This window comes from Sus scrofa, chromosome 6 (genome assembly GCF_000003025.6).
Source record: "Sus scrofa isolate TJ Tabasco breed Duroc chromosome 6, Sscrofa11.1, whole genome shotgun sequence".
NCBI lineage: Eukaryota > Metazoa > Chordata > Mammalia > Artiodactyla > Suidae > Sus > Sus scrofa.
Window position 1 is genome coordinate 79,077,765 of NC_010448.4, and position 21,653 is coordinate 79,099,417.

The window sequence follows — 21,653 nt, forward strand, 5'->3', positions numbered from 1 at the left end:
AATCAATATGTAAATGTGAGCAAGTTACCTCATTAAGCCTTAGTCCCTACATCTGCAAAAGGAGGCATTCCAATGATTACAGATTGAGGGCCATTATAAAGTAGCTGTTGAAACAGGAGCTTTGGGAGATAGTCACAATCACAGTTCTGCCATGTGACTTTCGCCAAATTACTTAGCTTTACCAAACCTTTTCTTTCTAAAATGAGGATAACATCTATCTCTTAGGACTGTGTGAAGGATTAACTGAGATAGTCTATGTAAAACAAATAATAGTGGCCAGCACATAGTGAAGAGTCCAATAAATGAATGGAGCTATATTTCACATGTTCATTAGTAAAGATTAAGAGAAACCGTGGGAGTTCCCGTCATGGCGCTGTGGTTAACAAATCTGACTAGGGACCATGAGGCTGTGGGTTTGATCCCTGGCCTTGCTCAGTGGGTTAACGATCTGGCGTTGCTGTGAGCTGTGGTGTCAACTGTAGACATGGCTCGGATCCCGCATTGCTGTGGCTCTGGCGTAGGCCAGTGGCTACAACTCCAATTAGACCCCTAGCCTGGGAACCTCCATGTGCTGTGAGAGCGGCCCAAGAAAATGGCAAAAAGACAAAAAAAAAAAAAAAAAAGAGAGAGAGAGAGAGAGAAACCTATATTATAATAACGCAGACATCAAAGAAAGTATTTAAGTTAGTTCACAGAGCAATTAGGAAGAGAACCACAAAAGGCAAGAATACTGAGTATCTGCTGTGCAAAAATGATGGGCATGGGACATTTCATATGTATAGGACATAAGGAACATGTGATTGTACATATGCTTTTTAGGTATATTCACATGAAACAAATAAAACCAAACAACCAGCTGAATGGCCACAAATCTGCAAGTACATGTGTCTCTAAAGGAACGAATGCTTAGCTAAACCACCCCCTAAAGACCTGTTTTGGAACGTGATCTTCACGTCTTCTGGGGATGGGTAAGAGGGCTGCGGAAATATGAAAATAGGCTAGGGAGAATATATCCTCTGAGAACTCCTTCCTAGGAGATGTTAAATTCTACAGGAGTATGACATTATTAAGTCAGCATGTGTTGTCAGCTGAACAATGACTGGTCAGAAACGCAGTAAAATTGGTTACTTAGAACAGAACATGAAGAGTGGGTGTCTTAGATGGGTGGGCTTGCTATAACAAAATAAGACTGGTGGCTTAAATAACAGACATTTATTTCTCACAGTTCTAGAGGTTGGAAGTCTAAGGTCGATGTGCCAGATGGGGTTCTTGGAGAAGAACTCTCCTCCTGGTTTGCAGACATTTGTCTTCTCCTCTATCCGCATATGGCAGAAAGGAAGCTCTAAGGACTCTTCCTCTTCTCATAAAGGCACTAATTCCACCACTGGGGTCCCACCCTTATGACCTTATCTAAAGCTAATTACTCCCCAAGCCTCCATTTTGTAACACCATCACACTGAGGGTTAGAGCTTCAACCTATGAATTTAGGGGGAGACAAATACTCAGTCCATAACAGTAAACAAGGTAGATGCCTGCAGATGTGATCATGGCTAATAGCAAAAAGGAAAGGTGATACGCAACAGTGAGAAAAAGATCTCTCTAGACAACTATAATTTTCATCTATCAGCAGTCTGTGATTGAAACTAAGCTATATATATGTTTCAAATGGGTTTTTTGGGAGATAACTTGTCAGGAAGTGAGGGAGTCAAGGGGGAATATTTTATAGCTAAGACTGCTTAGCAAGCTAGATTTGTTGGAGAGCAACCACCTTTTCTTTTTTACACGACAGTAAACACTGCGTGACATTACATTACACTTTAAACTAACAGTGTTCCTCTCACACTGTGGTGAGGTCAGGCAGCAATCTTGATATGAATGTTGTCAGCATCAAGTAGTCATTTTCTTAAAGCAGCAGGACTTGCACTGCTAATATATTTGTTAGTGTTGAGGGTAGATACTTCTTATTCCTAAAATGACCAAACTCCCTGAGAACCATCAAGGGCTGTCAGCTGTATATAACAGTAGTCAAATAGGAGACAGAAACAGAAGGACAAGCCCTGGCCTTGCTTGGCCTGTTTAGGACTTTCAGTGCTGTCCCAGAACATAAAGGTCCATAACCTGTGGACCAGTAGCCATTTTGCTCAAAGAATGTTCTGGTCTGAGGTAAAGTATTTGGAATGACTACTATACTATTAACAAGTGAGGCCCTCAAATTAAAATGTGAAGTGAACAGCAATAAATTAATTGACTGACTGTAACTCATGGATCCATGGTGACATATTACCATTTACCGGTGGTTATATTCTGACCCTAGTAAATCCCCACCTAAAACTGAACATAACATAGTCTGTATGTACTAACATGTCTATCAAAATGCAGCTCTATCAGATACATGTGAAAAGGTATACGGCGCTGAGGGATGCCCACAAGATTGAAAAGGAGGTGGTCAAGTTAAAAAAGGGTAAGTCATTTCTCGTCGATCTTTTCTTCAAAACATTTTTCATCTTTCATCAGTGTGGCACATCCCTCCTCCTCCAGCTGATCCAGCCACTTGCTGTATTTGCCTAAGGCCAGCTTCTCATGTCTATAATTCCAGGCTTTATTTCTGAAGAGATTTAACTGTGTCACCCTTGTTCTCTTAGTGTCTCTTCTTGGAATTAGTCCTATCATTCTTTTTACATCTTGCTTTAAAGCACTTAAAAAGTGACAAGATTCAAAGTTCTGGATTTGGCATTAAAAGAACACAGAATGTCCAAAAATCTACCTTAGTGCCATTTTTATAGCCGAGGTATGTTTGCCCGCCACAGCAGAGATTAAAAGGTAGCAAAAGTACTGTCTTCGAGAGTAAAATAAAGTCAAGTTGTTCTTCTTTCACTCATGCATTTACCCGCTCACTCAAAACACATGTGCCAGGAACTGTTCCAGGCACTAGGAATTCAACAGTGAGAAAAAAAAAAAAAAACCAGCAAAGTCCTTGCCCTTAGGAGCTCACATTCTAATGGGATTCTGAGATGGGGATTTTCTTTAAATTTTGATTAAAATAAAAGCACCGACATTTAAACTATTAATCCAGTTAAAAATATTTTAAGTATAGATTTAGATATAGGACAGCAATTTCTCTTATTTACTCTTTTTCATTTGCCACTCTGAATTGATGTTCTCCTCCTCCTAAGAGAAGTACTGAGTTCTAGTTAAATATCCTGCAATTTGTGAAGGAAGTCTCTTTGGTCATTCCTAGTTGAACCAGTAGAAGCAGCAGCCTACTCCAGAGGCACAGTTCACCATCTTGTCTGAGGTCCTTAAGCTTTATGTGCCAGAGGTTTCACTTAGCAGAGGGAGGCAGCTGTGTATATGTATAAATAAGTGTGTCTATATGCATAATATATATGGCGTATGCAGAGAAACTTGGTAAAACCAAAACTATTGTATCAATTTTCTCTGTAAATCTAAAGAATTCCTTTTTTAAAGGCCTGCCCTTTAATATGTCATGGATAACTGACACACAATATAACTGTATTCTCCAAGCCCTCTCTTAGATAATCACTGCAAAGTAAAATTTAAAAGAGGTTTTAAATTGAGGTGTGTGATCCAGGTGAATGACAAAAGAGACAGAAAAAAAGGTTTAAAAACTGCTCTGAATAATGAAAACAAGCATTCTCCTAAAATTTTTTTTTTTTAAATTTTTGGTATTTTTGGGGCCACACTTGTGGCATATGGAGGTTCCCAGGCTAGGGGTCTAATTGGAGCTGTAGCCACCAGCCTTTACCACAGCAATGCCAGATCCAGGCTGTGTCTGTGACCTACACCACAGCTCATGGCAACACCAGATCCCTAACCCACTGAGCGAGGCCAGGGATCAAACCTGCAACCTCATGGTTCCTAGTTGGATTCGTTTCCACTGTGCTATGATAGGAAATTTTTTTTTTTTTGGGGGGATCTATTCTCCTAAATCTTAAAATCTCAACAATCTAGACCAGGTTTCTCAACCTACACACTATTTTTTTTTTCCTTTTTACGGCCACACCTGCAGCACATGGAAGTTCCTGGACTAGGGCTCGAATTGGAGACCTATCTGCAACCTTCTCACAGGCCATATTTGCAAACTCCTGGTAAATTTAGCAATCTGGTGTCACTGCATGATTTTTTATCTAGTTAATGAATTTTTTCACATTTGGATAACCTTTTCGGTGAAGCGTCTGTGTAAGTCTCTTGCCTATTTAAAAACGTGAGTTATTTTATAGAGTCCCCACTGTGGCTCAGTGGTAATGAACCCGACTAGCATGCATGAGGATGTGGGTTTGATCCCTGGCCCCACTCAGGGCATTAAGGATTTGGCATTGCTGCGAGCCAGGTGTAGGTAGCAGACGTGGCTCGGATCCTGCACTGCTGTGGCTCTGGCATAGGCCAGCAGCTGCAGCTCTGAACTGACCCCTAGCCTGGGAACTTCCATACTGCATAGGTGTGGCCCTAAAAAGACAAAAAACAAATAAAACTTAAGTTATTTTCTTACTGATTTCTATTTCTTTTAAACCTGTAAGTCCTTTATTGGATTTGTGTATTGCAATTTTCTTCTCCTAATATGTGGCTTATATTTTCACTTCATAACAAATTTTTTGATGAAAAAGCTAATTATAATGTAGTCCAATTTACCAATCTTTTCTTTTGCGTATGGTGACTTTTGTGTCCTGATTAAGAAACTTGCATATAAATTAGCGTTCTTTTTATTATCTTTTTCTTCTTTGTAATTTGCTTTACTATGACTAGTTGTAAGAGCTTTATTTTCATCCTTTAAAAAAAAATTCAGGCTTAGGGTTTGTAGGAAATCTTCTGAATCTGTGGCTTTAACATCCCAGTTATGAAAAGTATTCAGCCTTTCTCTTCAACTACTGCTTTTTTCCAGTCTATTCTCTCTCCTCCTTGGACTCCAAAGCTTGATCATATTAAATCCTCCCCATCTTTTACCCTCCATGTATTTTTCATTCTTCAACTTGGATTCTACAGACCTATCTTCCAGTTCATAATTCTTTTCTTTAGCTATGTCTTATCTGCTATTAAATCCATCCACTGAGTTCTAAATTTTATTATTCAGTATTCAGTATTATTTTAATATTCAGTTCTTCTGGAATTTCTATTTGGCCTTTTTCATACTTTCTCATTCTCTAATGAAAATTTCAATCTATCTTTATCACCCTGAACAGAATAAGCATAGTCATTCAACATCTGTGCCTGATAAAGCCAGTATCTGGAGCATGGCCATGTAGGACATCTGCTTGTTGCTGGTTCTCATTCATGCTATCTTTTCCCCTTGTGTGCCTAATTATTTTTTATTTTTAGTTTTTATTAAAGTATAGTTGATTTACAATTCTGTGCCACCCAATTATTTTTAATTACGTGCTATACATTTTATTTGAAAAACTTTTCAAGGAAATAATCTCAAGTACGACAGACTCCACAAGATCTCTGCTTGCTTCTTGCAGGTACCTAGGGGCACTAACACTATGAAATCACTATAATCCAAATTCAAGGACTGAGATGATTTGATACTGAGCTACAGTCCCTGTGAGAGCAGGTCACCTTCTGGTGTCCCCTTGTGTCAAGCATCTCATCCTTTGGGATCCCAACCAAAAGTATGGGAGGATTTGCTAGAGCCTCTTCCACTAGTCCTTTTGGTGGACCCTCATCCCAACTTTTGTTTCCCTAGGCCAAGAAAAGTCTATGAAAAGTGGTTCGAGACTTTTAGTTGCCTCTTCTAGGGGGAAGTTTTTCCCAAATATCTCACTTTTCCTTGGATTTCTATTTTCTAGGATCTCAGTAATTCTTTTTTTTTTTTTTGTCTTTTTGCTATTTCTTTGGGCACTCCCGCGGCATATGGAGGTTCCCAGACTAGGGGTCCAATTGGAGATGTAGCCACCGGCCTATGCCAGAGTCACAGCAACGCAGGATCCGAGCCACGTCTGCAACCTACACCACAGCTCACGGCAACGCCGGATTGTTAACCCACTGAGCAAGGGCAGGGATCGAACCCGAAACCTCATGGTTCCTAGTCAGATTCGTCAACCACTGCGCCACGACGGGAACACCAAGGATCTCAGTAATTCTTTACTGACTTTTAGCTCTCTGATAACTTCAAGATTTTTTTTTTTTAAATATTATGACCAGCTTTTCTAACTGTTTTCCATGGAGGGGTGCTCCGAATTACCTAACCTGCCAATATCAGAAGGCATAATACTTTTCCTTAATCCAATTTCCTTCTTCCTCTTACCTTGAATTAGATGTTTCTGTATTTCCAATTTGTATAATGATTATAAAGATATAATGAATAATAATTTTGATTTGCATAATTAAAACTTTGTTAGGAGTTCCCTTTGTGGTGCAATGGAAACGAATCCGACTAGGAACCATGAGGTTGCGGGTTTGATCCCTGGCCTCAGTGGGTTGAGGCTTTGCCATGAGCTGTGGTGTAGGTTGCAGGCCTGCGGCTGTAGCTCCAATTTGACCCTTAGTCTGGGAACTTCCATATGCCGTGGGTGCGGCCCTTAAAAAAAAAAAAAAACCCAAAAAACTTTATTAGATAGTATTATACCATTAATTCAGTACTGTTTTTGAGGCTGATCTATGCTGATACGTTTAGCATTATGTCATTAACTTTAACTGCTGTGTAGATATGTTATTATTCAAAGCCACTGACCAAATAAATTATGGCATATTCTTACTGTCTTATTTAGGCTTAAAACCATTGTCTCCCACTGTTCACTATTAAAATCAATACATAAAGAAACATCTGGTATATGATTCCTTGCCTACAACTGGGAATTACTGTGGGGCATGTATCAAGAAGTGAAGTTACTGTGGAATAGTGTAAGAACATCTTCACCACTGTTGTCCAATTATCCTCCAAAGTGATTATATTCATCTTGTCAATACTTTATGCATTTTTAAAAAAATTTATTTTAGGGCCACACCTGCAGCATATGAGGTTCCCAGGCTAGGGGTTGAATCAGAGCTGCACCTGCTAGCCTACACTACACTTACAGCAACAGGACCCAAGCTATGTTGGTGACCTATACCACAGCTCACAGCAGTGTTGGATCCTGAACCCACCGAGTGAGGCCAACGATTGAGCCATATCCTCATGGATACTAGTCAGGTTCGTAACCTGCTGAGCCACAACACTTTATTTATTTTGTCTTTTTGAGGCCGCACCCATGACGTATGGAGGTTCTCAGGCTAGGGGTCTAATGGGAGCTGTAGCTGCTGGCCTAGGCCACAACCACAGCAATGAAGGATCTGAGCTGTGTCTGTAACCTACACCACAGTTCACGGCAATGCTGGATCCTTAACCCACTGAAAGAGGCCAGGGACTGAACCCGTGTCCTCATGGATGCTAGTCAGGTTCATTAACTGCTGAGCCATGACAGGAACTCCACTGTCAACACTTTAAAAAGGTTTCTTTTCATTTTCTCACTGTTATGGGTGTGACTTATACAGACTGTATTTTATCTTGTCATTTCCCTAATGAATAACCCTTCATTATCTTAAGTTTATGAGCCAATGGATTTTCATTTCTATGAGTTGCCCATTTTTTAATTGGGATTTTTTTCCCTCCTTAATTCTGGAATCTAATATTCTGGCAGCTGTTTGTATTTCAAATAGATTCTCTCAGGCTGTGGCTTTATCTTTTTATTTTATTCATGGCATGGATTGCTGCACCAGGAGTTGTAAATTTAAACAGCCAAATTTGATATTTTTCTCTTTTACAGATTATTCATTTTGATTGCTGAAGAAAAGTTTCCCCAAAGTTCATGAAAATAGTCTCACTTTTCTCTTAAAAGATTAGCTTTTCATATTCAGATTTTCATTATTTTTATGGTTGTTTGATTTTTATGTTTGGCTTGTATTAGAAATCTATGACTCTATCCCCACTACCACTCTTTTACTTCAGTATCTCAAAAGTAAGTCAGCTATGGTGTCAGAACAAAAGGACAGTGGTTACCTTTAAGGAAGAAGGAAAGGTTCAATTGTATTTCCAGATAGAGTGGTAGGTGTGTTCATTTTGCTGATATACAAGGAGTTATATAGACTAATGGCTTGTATACTTTTCTGTATAAAAGTTGTAGTGGTGTGCTAAAACTGGTTCATCCCAGCTCATGAGAACAATTGTCAAATAGGATTTTGTGAGTCAACCATCAAACTGCTGGGAGCTTAAAATCAACCATTAGGTATTTTCATCATTAATTTGACAAAAACTACAAATGAGTGATTTTTCTTTTCCCAAACTACAAGTATTTTTATAATACTTAAAAAAGTTTAAAAACATATATCCTTTGATATATAACTTTGAGGGAACATATGCTAAAGAAGTAGAAGTTTCACTATGTAAGGATAAATGTACTCAGTTGTTTTCTGCAGCACTGCCTGTGGTTTAAAAAAAAAAAAAAATTAGAAAAGAGACCACTAGAAACAACATGGGGGTGGGGGTGGGGTGCAGAGGCAGAAGAGAGGAAAACGTTTAGAAAGTTTATATGTGTACGTGTGTAATGGGATATTTTGCAACTACTAAAAAGGTATGAGTAAAACCTATGTGTAATGACCTAGAGAAGGCTGAAAAGTGGGGAAAAAAAAAAAAGCAAAATACAAACTAATGATATAATACAATTAAAGCAAAATTTAGAAATATCCTCATTAAACATATGGATATTTTGTTTGTTTTCTTTTTTGGCTACCCTGCAACATATGGAGATCCCAGGCCAAGGAACAGATCTGAGCCTTGGTTGCAACCTATGCCACAGCTGCAGCAAAGCTGGATCTTAAACCCACTGTGCCCGGCTGGGGACTGAACCTGCGTCCCAGCACCCCAAAGATGCTACCAATCCCACTGAACCACAGCAGGAACTCAATATGTAAATGTTCTTATATGATTTTATGAATATAAAGGATATTATGGAAGGATACATCCAAACCATTCACACTGATTGCCTTGGAAGGAAAAGAAGCTTAACTGGCTGGGGCTGTAAGTGAAGAGTATTGATTTTTTCTGTGTATATCCTTCTTTTGTTTGACTTATTTCAATAAGTTTTTATTTTATAATTTAAAATAATCCAATAAAGTTTTAAAAATCTTATTATAAAAGAGTCAAAATAATCCAATTAAATTTTTTAAATCTTATTATAGAGTCACATAAGTGGTTGGCTTATCCCGACTTCTTCCTGTTCCAATCCAACTTGTATTATTACCAGGACTTCTCATCAAAAACACTCTTCGGGGGAGTTCCCATCATGGCTCAGTGGTTAACAAACCCAACTAGGAACCATGAGGTTGTAGGTTCGATCCCTGGCCTCGTTCAGTGGGTTAAGGATCTGGTGTTGCCATGAGCTGTGATGTAGGTCGAAGATGCAGCTCGGATCCCACGTTGCTGTGGCTCTGGCGTAGGTCAGCAGCTGTAGCTCTGATTAGACCCCTAGCCTGGGAACCTCCACATCCCAAAGGTTCGGCCTTAAAAAAGACAAAAGACAAAACAAACCAAAACAATAAAACCCAAAATGTTAACAACCTTTCACTGCTTGGAGCATTAAATCCAAAATTAGTAGGGGGTACAAAAATATGAGCCAGACAACCTGGGATCTAGTCTTAGTTCTAATTTCTGACTATAGGATGTCATAATGAAAGTCAGAAGCATGAGCTGTGGAATCAGTTTGCTTTCAGATGACTCTGGTATGTTCGAAGGCAATATGACAAGTGAATGAGTTACGTAATTCTAAATTTGAGTTCTAGCACTGCCACTTACTAGTTATGTGACTTTGAGGAAGTTATTTATCCTTTTAAATGCCTCAGTGTCTTATAAAATAAAGTGGGGCTAATAATACTGACCTTTCATGATTATAATAACCGTTAAAATAATATATATAAAACACCTACCCATATTGCAACCTAGCAGGTGCTAAATAGATGGTTTCTTTTATTAAATCATTCTCATTTTATATTCAGCATTTTAATACCTTCACCATCTTTTCCACCACCAATTTAGTTTAAGTCATGTAGGGCTTACTACGGGCCAAATACTTGAGATAGGGCTTTACATATGCAATCTCATTTATTTTAATTAATTTTATCATTACAATAACCTTAAATTGTATGAATTAATCTTATTTTATGGATTAAAAAATGAGGCCTAAGGAAGTTATGTAACTATTCTGAGGCTATAAAGTCAGCAAATGGCAGAGTTCCTGTTTGAATTTAAATTGTAAAGTTCAAATTTTAAACCTAGAGACTCCAAAGCCAGCATTTGGAACCATTATGCCATTTTGCTGGCTCAGATCTGTGCCTGCCTGGAATATGTTCTTCCTTCTCTATACGTGTACTCCCTACTCCCTTCCTTCCCAGGCTGAACTCAAAACTCTATTTGCTTCATAAAAGTTTGCTATGCTTCCATGAGTACAGTAATTTGTTTTTCCTCCAACTTGATTTTTCAGGCTAAACTACCATTCAGACAGCAACAGACTGCATTATCACTGAATATTTTATAAGTGATTTTTTTTCTTGTTAATGCTGCTTTTTTCCAAATCAGATTTTTAGTTCCTTAAAGGCAGAAGATGTACCTTTTTCATCCCCAAAAGACTTACCTACTTTTGACACAGGTACTCGAAATACTGGTAGAATGACAGTATTTGCATTTTCATAGTAAGGCACAAAGACAAAGTTGTGATGTTGTGATAATTGAGGAAAAAACTCAAATGTTAAAGGACACACAGTTCTGATACAAGTACCTTGGTAACAGTAACAGGCAGAGAAAACACAGATGGTACTGGCAGTTTTATGACTGCAGAATAGAGGGCAGTGAACACTAACCAGAATCTCTTTGATCTCCCATTCTTTCTTGCCCTAGTTTTGACAGGCTGTGGAGATTAAACGGCTGTGGACAATGTAAAGAGAAAGAAATCTAATAGTTTCTAAGAGAGTATCATCAGTTTTGAACCCTTTATGACCACAACTATCCTATCACTTTTACCAAGGCTAGAATTAGAACCTACATGTTGTTCAATTTTGAATTTAATTAAATGTGAATGTAAGCATTTGCTTTATTTATGTAGATGACACCCCAGGAATAACTAGCTGCCAGTAACAAAAATTATAATTTAAATCTTATTTAATCTTCCTCACATTGGCTGGAACCATTTCATGCCTCTTTCATTCTCATCTCCATATCCCCTCCAGAGGTGAGTGTACATTTTTTCCCCCCGCACATGCCTGTGGCATGTGGAAATGTCTGGGCCAGGGATTGAAACCACACCACAGCAGTGACCCAAGCCACTGCAGTGACAACACCTGATCCCCAATGTGCTGAGCTGTAAGGGAACTCCATTTGTAAAAGTAAGATTCATTTTATACAGCGAGGATATGAGATTACTAAGTGCTACAAATATATTCTCCCCTTTACTCTGCCCCATTAACACTTCTGGGAAGAATGTGTAGTGAGGGGAGAATATACCTCTTGGAGATTTCTGGTTTTACTCCTTCCTCTCTTCTTACCGTTACTAGACATCGACACATGTTTGCGTAAGCCACAGAGAAACTGGGTTCGTCAATAGCCTTCTCAAAGACCAGGTCAATGACTCCTTTCAGTCGCTCCTCTGTGTCAACAGTAAGTCCTGACACTTGCTTCATCAGTTGATTGAACATCTGTGGTGTCAATTTATTTAAGATACTTCGAACTTTTCTAAAAAGTTCCTAGAAGGACCAAAAAAGAGAAAGAACATTATAGTAACTGACAATATGATGCTTTCCGTAAGGATTAATATTTTGTTTATAAGTGCTATTTCCTAAATTACTAACAAAGGTTGTGAACTAGGCACAGAAATAATTAAATCCATCTATTTAACAAACAGAAAAAATTTATACCACCTCTTTTTCACTACTGATGAGAATTCAAGGAACTAGGTATATTCACACTTTAGTGGTGGGACTATAATTCAGTACATTTCCAAGGGCAATTTTGGCAATGTGTATTAAACGTCTTAAAACTGTGAGGTGCCATTTAAACCAGCAATTATACTTTTAGAAATTTTTTGATATTTAAGGACAGGTAAAAAAGATTTTAGCCATCATAACTTGCATCAATAACCCTTTATATTAAATGACTTAAATGTCCTAAAATAGGAATTTGTCTATATTACGGTATAATACAAACAATGGTATAAAATACTAGGCAGGAGTTTTAAAATAGCGTTAGAGAAACCCTCATCAAATTAGAAATAGAAGCGAACTTCCTCAACTAGAAGAACGACACTGTTAACCCTACTTAATGGTGAATGAATAAATGCTTTCCCCCTAAGACTGGGAATAAGGCAAAAATGTCTGTTCTCAGCATTCCTATTCGAAATCTTACTGGGGGTCTTAATCAGGGCAGTAATGAAAGAAAAAGAACTACAGGCCATACAGATTGTAAAGGAAGAAATACAACTCCCTATTCACAAATGATATGATTGTCTCCACAGAAAATCATAAAGAATCTACAAAATGAGACACTAGAATCAATAAGTGAGTCCAATAGGCCTATAGAACACAAATCACTGTACAAATATAAATTTTATTTTTACATTTTAGCAACAAACTAGAAATTACATATATTCAATTAATATTTATTACATATATTTTTTTCTATTGTCTTTTTACAGCTGTACCTGCAGCATATGGGAGTTCCCCCAGCTAGGGGTTGAATCAGAGCTTCAGCTGCAGCCTATGCCACAGCCACATCTGCAACCCATGCTTCAGCTTGTGGCAAGGCCAGATCCTTAACCCACTAAGTAAAGCTAGGGATTGAACCAGAATTCTCACAGACACTATGTCAGGTACTTAACCCACTAAGCCACAACAGACAATCCCAGAAATTATATTTTCAAAAAGTACAACTTACAACAGCACCAAAACCATGAAGTATTTAGTTAAGAATATAACAAAATATCCTCAGGAGTCCTATGATGAAATGCATGAAACACTGATGAAAGAAATCAAGGAGGAGGACTAAGATAGAGATCTATATCACGTTCATGTATTAGAAGATTCATTATTGTTTTCTTCAAAGTGATCTACAGATTTAACACAACCAATATAAAAATCCTAGTAGGGTTTTTCTTGCGGGGGGGGGGGGAAGCTGATTCTATAATTCTACAATTTAAATGGAAAAACAAACTAGAATAATAGCTTAAACAATTTTGAAAAATAACAAAATTTGGAAGACTCCTACAACCTAATTTCACACTTACTATATGAAGCTACTCTCTCAAGAGAGTATGGTACTGGGCAGAGGACAGACATAAGAGATCACTGGAAGAGGGTGAAAATTCTAGAAACAGATTCACATATATATGATGAATTGATTTTCAATAAAGGTGCAAAGAAAATTCAAAAGAGAAAGGACAGTCTTTTCAACAAATGGTGCTGGGGAATTCTTGTAGTGGCTCAGCAGTAATGAACCTAACTAGCATCCATGAGGATGCTGGTTCAATCCTAGCCTCGCTCAGTGGGTTAAGGATCCAGTGTTACTGTGAACTGTGGTCAGGTTGCAGACACAGCTTGAATCCCACGTTGCCATGGCTATGATGCAGGCTGGCAGCTCCAATTAGACCCCTAGCCTGGGAACTTCCATATGCCTCAGGTGTGGGCCTAAAAAGACCAAAAAAAAAAAAAAAAAAAAAAAAGAACACACACAGAAAATTAAAACTATACAGGACAGACTAAAAAGTAAAACCTAGGAGTTCCCGTCGTGGCGCAGTGGTTAACGAATCCGACTAGGAACCATGAGGTTGCAGGTTCGGTCCCTGCCCTTGCTCAGTGGGTTAATGATCTGGCGTTGCCGTGAGCTGTGGTGTAGGCTGCAGACGTGGCTCGGATCCTGCGTTGCTGTGGCTCTGGCGTAGGCCAGTGGCTACAGCTCTGATTCGACCCCTAGTCTGGGAACCTCCATATGCCGCGGGAGCAGCCCAAAGAAATAGCAAAAAGACAAAAAAAAAAAAAAAGTAAAACCTAAAACTATAAACTTCTAGAGGAGAACACAGGACAAAGGCTTTGTATTCTTGTATGTAAGGATTTTTTTTTTAGGTATGAGATAAAAGCACAACGTATGAATGGAAAAAATGGATAAACTGAGCATCACCAAAGTAAAAAACCTCTGCTTGGCAAAAACACAATTAAAAGAATAAAAAGACAAACCACAGACTGGGTGAAAATTTGAAAAGGATTTACATCTAGAATATAAAAAAGAATTCTCGCAGAATTCCTTTCATGGCTCAGAAGTTAATGAACCCAACTAGGATCCATGAGGATGTGGGCTCAATCCCCGGCAATGCTCAGTGGGTTAAGGATCTGGCATTGGTGTGGCTGTGGTGTAAGCCAGCAGCTGCAGCTCTGATTCAACCCCTAGCCTGGGAACCTCCGTATGCAGGGTACAGTCCTAAAAAGCAAAAACAAAACAAAAAAGGAATTCTCAAAGCTCAATGATAAGATAACACACCAACAAATGAAACAGGTCAAAAGACAAACAAAATTTTGCCAAAGAGAACACCAAGATGACAAATAAGCACATGAAAAGATGTGCTTATTCAACATATTAGTCATTTGAGAAATGCAAATTACAATTACAATGAGCTATTACCACATATCCACTCAAATGGTCAAAATTTGTAAAGCAGAAAATAACAAGTGCTGGTGAAGATGTGGAATTATCATGCCTTGCCAGTGGAGATGCAAAATGACGCAGTAACCATCCTGGAAGCCAGTTTACTATTTTCTAATAAAGATAAACATATGTTTACCATACAACTCACTGATCCCATAGCCAGGAATTTATCCCAAAGAAACAAAAACATATGTTCACACAAATCCTATAAGGAAATGTTCACAGCAATGTTATTCATAATTGCTAAAACCTGGAACCTGTTTATTCCGTGAATGGATAAAACAACCTGAGGTATATAAAAACAATAAAATACTAATGGGAGCTAAAAAAAAGAATAACCTAATAATACATGTAATATTATGGATGAATAGCAAATGCAAATACTAAGTATATTCAAAATGATTCCATTTAAATGACATTTTGGAAAAAAGCAATACTTCATGGACAAACAGATCACTGATTTCCAGAGGTAAGCATGGAGAGGAAAGAATGAATACAAAGTTGTACAAAAAAATTTGGGGGGGGCTGATGGAAATGTTCCATATATTGATTCTAATTGTTATATGACTGTGTGTTTGAAGAACTATACATAAAAAAGTAAATTTTACTAGATGTAAATTTTACTCAGTAAAAATATGAGGTTGTAAAAAACCATGAAATCATGATATAAAAATTGAAGACCTATAAAATGTTTTGCTTGATCCCTAAAAATTTTATATCTGAAAGCAGCTAGTTTTAGAATATGTACAAATATGTCAATAGTTTTCTCTTGGCAAAAGACAGTCTACTTTAAATTTAAAAACTATATTGTCGACCCTTTTTTTGGGGCCATGCTCATTGCATGTCAAAGTTCCAGGGCCAGGAATCAAACATAGTCAGAGGCGTGACAACATCAGATTCTTAACCACTAGGCCACCAGGGAATTCCTATTGTCAACTTTTTAAGCAATGAGTTAAAAAGGAAGAAAAATTTTAAGTTTATTAAGGATGGGGGAGTCACCGCATTTCTCTAAATTGCTTGTATCAACTGAGACAGTATATTTTAGGTCTAAAACTTTAACCTATGCTATTTAAAAACAAAATAAAACAAAAACAAAACACAACCTTCAGATTTTCAAATATTTCAGAAGACAATTTAAGCTTAGGAAAACAGGATAATGAGAAGGTCATTTATTGAAATAATGTACAGCAAGTGACTATAATTAATAGTACCTGTGTTACATATTTGAAAAGTTCTTTTTTTTTTTTTTTTATCTTTTTGCCTTTTCTAGGGCCAATTCCTGCGGCCTATGGAGGTTCCCAGGCCAGGGGGACAATCCGAACTGTAGCCACCGGCCTACGCCAGAGCCAAAGCAACGCGGGATCCGAGCCATGTCTGTGACCTACACCATAGCTCATGCAACGCTGGATCCTTAACCTACCAAGCAAGGCCAGGGATTGAATCACAAGCTCATGGTTCCTAGTTGGATTTGTTAACCACTGAGCCACAATGGGAACTCCCACATATTTGAAAATTTCTTATCACAAGAAAAAATATTTTGTAACTCTGCATTGATGATAGATGTTATTAGACTGGTTATCATTTTGTAATATATATACAAATATAGAATAATTATGCTGTATATCTAAAACTAATTATATATCAATTTATTCTTCAATTAAAAAAAGAAAGAAACATTCAGCAATCAGACACAGCAATCCCACTCTTGGGCATGTATCCAGACAAAACTACCTGAAATAGACACATGCACCAACATGTTCATTGAAGCACTACTAACAACAGCTAAGACATAGAAAAAACCTCAATGTCCATTGACAGATGAATGGATTAAGAAGATGTGGTATATATACACAATGGAAATACTACTCAGTGATAAAAAAGAACAAAATAATGCTACTTGCAGCAATATGAATGGAACTAGTAACTCTCATACTAACTGCAGCAAGTCAGAAAGAGAAAGACAAATACCACATGATTTCACTTATATCTCGAATCTAATATACAGCACAAATGAACCTTTCCATAGAAAAGAAAATCATGGGAGTTCCCGTCGTGGTGCAGTGGTTAACGAATCCGACTAGGAACCATGAGGTTGCGGGTTCGGTCCCTGGCCTTGCTCAGTGGGTTAATGATCTGGCGTTGCTGTGAGCTGTGGTGTAGGTTGCAGACGAGGCTCGGATCCAGTGTTGCTGTGGCTCTGGCGTAGGCCAGTGGCTACAGCTCTGATTCGACCCCTAGCCTGGGAACCTCCATATGCCGCGGGAGTGGCCCAAGAAATAGCAAAAAAAAAAAAAAAGAAAAGAAAATCATGGACTTAGAGAAGAGACTGTGGTTGCCAAGGGGAAGGGGGAGGGAGGAGGATGGATTGGGAGTCTGGGGTTAATAGATGCAAACTATTGCCTTAGGAATGGATGAGCAATGAGATCCTGCTGTATAGCACTGGGAACTATATCTACTCACTTGTGATGGAGCATGATGTGAGAAAAAAGAACGTATATATGTATGTGTGACTGGGTCACCTTGCTATACAGTAGAAAACTGACAGAACACTGTAAACCAGCTATAATGGAAAAAACAAAAATCTTAAAAAAAAATAACAACAGGAGTTCTCTTGTGGCACAGGGGGTTAAGGATCTGGAATTGTCACTGCAGCGGCTTGGGTTGTTTCTGTGGCATGGGTTCGATCTCTGGGAACTTCTGCATGCTGTGGGTGTGGCCAAAAAAAAAATCACAAAAAACAAGAACAAAATTTCTTGAAAATCATTTATTCATTATAACTGAATATCTACTTGATGCCTACAAAATTCTGTATGAATTACAAATAAAGCTTAAGGCACAGTAATCAAAACCATCAAAATTCAGCTGCGAAGACAAGAAAGCTACAAGAGGAATTCCCACGTGGCTCAACGGGTTAAGAACCTGACCAGTATCCAAGAGGAAGCAGGTTTGATCCCTGGCCTTGCTCAGTGGGTTAAGGATCTGGCATTGCCACAAGCTGCAGTGTAGGTATCAGACACAGCTTGGATCTGGCATTGCTGTGACTGTGGCACAGGCCAGCAGTTGCAGCTCTGATTTGACCCCTAGCCCAGTAACTTCCACATGCTGCTGGTACAGCCCTAAAAAGGAAAAATTAAAGTTCTTCTATGTCTTTTTTTTTTTTTTTTTTTGCCTCTTTGTCTTTTAGGGCTGCACCTGCAGCGTATGGAGGTTCCTGGGCTAGGGGTCCAGTTGGAACTGTACCCACTGGCCTCCACCAGAACCACAGCAACGTGGGATCCAAGCCATGTCTGCGAACTACACCACAGCTAACTGCAACGCTAGATCCGTTTAACCCATTGAGCAAGGCCAGGGATCGAACCCATGTCCTCATGGATGCTAGTCAGGTTCTCTAACCACTGAGCTACAACAGGAACTCCACTGGGTTTTTGTTTTTGAAGTTCTTTTACGTCTTAAAAAAGAAAAGAAAGTACAAGAGAAGTGAAAGAGTGAACACAAGGTTAATCAGAGGTCAGAGAGGGGTACTTTAGGTACAAGAGAAGTCAGAGGCAATGAGTTAGTCAGGAAATAACTTTAGAAGGAAGTGAGAATTGGGCAAGATTATAAAGGGCAAAAAAAGCTGGCTCAATGAAAAGAAAGGGGAGAAGACATTTTATGAAAGGGAAAAAATTTTAGGAGGAAATTATTATGATAATTTTCTATTTTAGTAACAAGACAACAAGGAATGATTGGAGGACTAGTGTACACCAGCTGGGAGAGAAAATGAGGTCTTAAATAATAGGTTAAAACTAGAGTGAAGAGACAAAAATCAGTCCCTCAGGGAGATGAGTCAGTGGGATATATGGAGACATTGTATCAGAGAGGAGAGAGGCATCAGGGGACCCCAGCAGTGGAACCACACAGAAGTGTGCGCACACACGTGGAAGGAGTAGTCGCAACACGTCACATGCAAAGGATTCCCTAGAAATGGTTCAAGGAGAACATGAAATCTTACCATATAGGAAAAACAAAGTCATTCGTAACGTTGTTATAAATAAAGTGGTATGAACAAAAGTCAGATAGTTTTCTGGAAGTGGAGGAAACTATAAAAATGTTGTTTTGGCAAAAGGAAAGAAACAGAGTAACAGTAGGAATATACATATACAATATGGAATATACCCCTGCAGAAGAGAAGAATAAAAACACAAAAGAGAGGTAATGAAGCAAAGATGCTCTGTATTTAGAAGGAAAAATGTAAAGGAAAAAAAGGGTGTATTAGCCCTGAAAAAGAAGTCTATTAACCCTGAACTACATTTGCTTTATCTATTCACTAAAGAAAACTTAGCTAATCAATGATACCTCAAAGTCAATTTAATTATTCTTAACGTTTCTGAAATAACAATTAATAATGGGGAGAACTTGGTTAAAACAACCATCATTAAAAAGTCTACGAATAGAAGTTCCCGTTGCAGCTCAGTGGTTAACAAATCCAACTAGGAACCATGGGGTTGCGGGTTCGATCCCTGCCCTTGCTCAGTGGGTTAACAATCCGGCGTTGCTGTGAGCTGTGGTGTAGGTTGCAGACGCGGCTCGGATCCAGTGTTGCTGTGGCTCTGGCGTAGGCCGGTGGCTACAGCTCCGATTCAACCCCTAGCCTGGGAACCTCTATATGCCGCAGGAGCGGCCCAAGAAATGGCAAAAAGACAACAACAACAACAACACACAGTCTACAAATAACAAATGCTGGAGAGAGTGTACAGAAAAGGGAACCCTCTTACACTTGGAATGCAAACTAGTGCAGCCACTATGGAAGACAGTAGAGAGGTTCCTTAAAAACCTAAAAATAAACTTGCCATATGACCCAGCAATCCCACTCCTGGGCATAGGTCTGGAAAAAAACTCTAATTGGAAAAGAAATATGCACCTCAATGTTCATATCAATATTATTTACACTAGCCAAGACATGGAAGTAACCTAAATGTCCACCAACAGACGACGGGATAAAGACGATGTGGTGTACACACACACAATGGAATACTATTCAGCCATAAAAAGAATGAAATAATGCCATTCACAGCATCATGGATGGACCCAGAGATTACCATACTAACTATGAAGTATATCAGAAAGAGAAAGACAAATACCATATATCACTTATATGTGGAAATCTAAAATATGATATAAATGAACTTGTTTACAGAACAGACTCACAGATACAGAAAACAAATTTATGGTTACCAAAGGGAAAAGAGGGTAGAAGAAGGATAAATCAAAGTTTGGGATTAGCAGCTACAAACTACTATATGTAAAATAAACAACAAAGTTCTACTGTATAGCATAGGAAACTATATGCAATATTCTGTAAAAAAAAATCATAATGGAAAATAACATGAACAAGAAGTGAATCACTTTATTGTGCACTAGAAACTAATACAACATTGTAAACCAACTACACTTCAATTAAAAAAAACGGTTTTTTAAATAATGAGAACTCTGCTACAGAGCAAAGAGAGATAGATTACAAGTCATAACAAAAGGACTATTCAGTAACCACAACACTGTGAGTAACAATCTCTCAAAACTTCAGGTTCCTTACATGGAAAAAAGACACAGTGTCTATTCCCTCCTTCATAGGTGTTGTAACACAGGCCTTCGAAATAAGGCACTAATACAAAGGCCTTAAAAACTAAAGCAGAAGTTCCTGTCATGGCTCAGCGGAAACAAATCTGACTAGCATCCATGAGGACACAGGTTCGATCCCTGGCCTTGCTCAGTGGGTTAAGGATCTGGCATTGCCGTTAAGCTGTGGTGTAGATTGCAGACGTGGCCCAGATCTGGCTGGCATTGCTGCGGCTGTGGTGTAGGCCAGTGGCTACAGCTCCGATTCAACTGCTAGCCCGGGAACCGCCATATGCCACAGGTGCAGCCCTGAAAAGACAAACAAAAAAACCAAAACAAAAACTAAAGCAAGACATCTTCAATGATAAAGATCTAGCAGGAATTTATCTTTGCAAGCCATTTAGTTTCCTATTCATTAAGCACTTCTAAGAGGGACTGGGGGGAGGGATGTAGAAGATGTGTGTTTCTTTGTTTGTTTTTCAAGAGTGAGATACACTGAGAAGAAATGGATGAAAAATTAGGTACCTGATTTTAGTGAATCTGGAGAAGGATATACTTAGGGACAAACATCTAGGGCAATTACTAAAAGATGAACAAAGGCAAGCAGCCAATTAAAGTCTGACAACACAGCTTTGTGATGGATCAGTTTGTTTAGGCTCTGACTTTGAACAACATGGATGGTTAGTTTATTGTTTAACAAGTATTTACTGAGTATCTACCATATATATATATATATATTCAGCACCAACACAGAACTAAAGGTGCCTCTCTTTCCCAGGAACAGTGAGTATGTAACTGGGTTCCAGGAACCATGTGTAGTTCTTTATATTACATCATTTAATCTTCACAATGGCCTTATGAGGTAGGTAGCATTAGTATCTTCATTTTACAGTTGCGATTAAGAACTTGTTCTGCTCCGAGAGCTGGAGCTTTTGACTGAAATAGTAAATTCTCTTGGTGAGAGGAAAAATACATAAGGTAAAGTTTTGGTGTTCAGAAGCAAAAAATAGCAGAGGTATAGGGGATAGGAACTAATATTGTGTGCACAGCAAAAGATGAACAGAGGCTTTTTTTTTTTTTTTCTTTGGTTCAGTGGCCGCACCTGCAGCACATGGAAGTTCCTAGACTAGGGGTCGAATCAAGGCTCCACTTGCAGGCCTACATCACAGCCATAGCAACACCAGATCCAAGCCACATCTGTGACTTACTCCACAGCTTATAGGAATGTCAGATCCTTAACCCACTGAACAAGGCCAGGGATCGAACCCACATTCTCAGAGTGACAACGTTGGGTCCTTAGCCCACTGAGCCACAAGAAGAACTCCCCAACAGAGGCTTTATATAATTTGATACACAAAAATAATTTTGTATGGATTAAAGGAATTCA

At 38.6% G+C, this 21,653-nt stretch overlaps 1 protein-coding gene across 38 annotated transcripts in view; it reads right to left on the reverse strand.

Annotated features, from left to right (window-relative positions):
* EIF4G3 (eukaryotic translation initiation factor 4 gamma 3) overlaps positions 1 to 21,653 on the reverse strand; it is a 359,841-nt gene that overhangs the window by 55,543 nt on the left and 282,645 nt on the right. For all 38 annotated transcript variants that reach the window (XM_021097639.1, XM_021097671.1, XM_021097668.1 and 35 more), the window contains one exon: positions 11,527 to 11,724. In XM_021097639.1, coding sequence (XP_020953298.1) covers positions 11,527 to 11,724 — 198 coding nt within the window. The remainder of the gene's footprint in view (positions 1 to 11,526; positions 11,725 to 21,653) is intronic.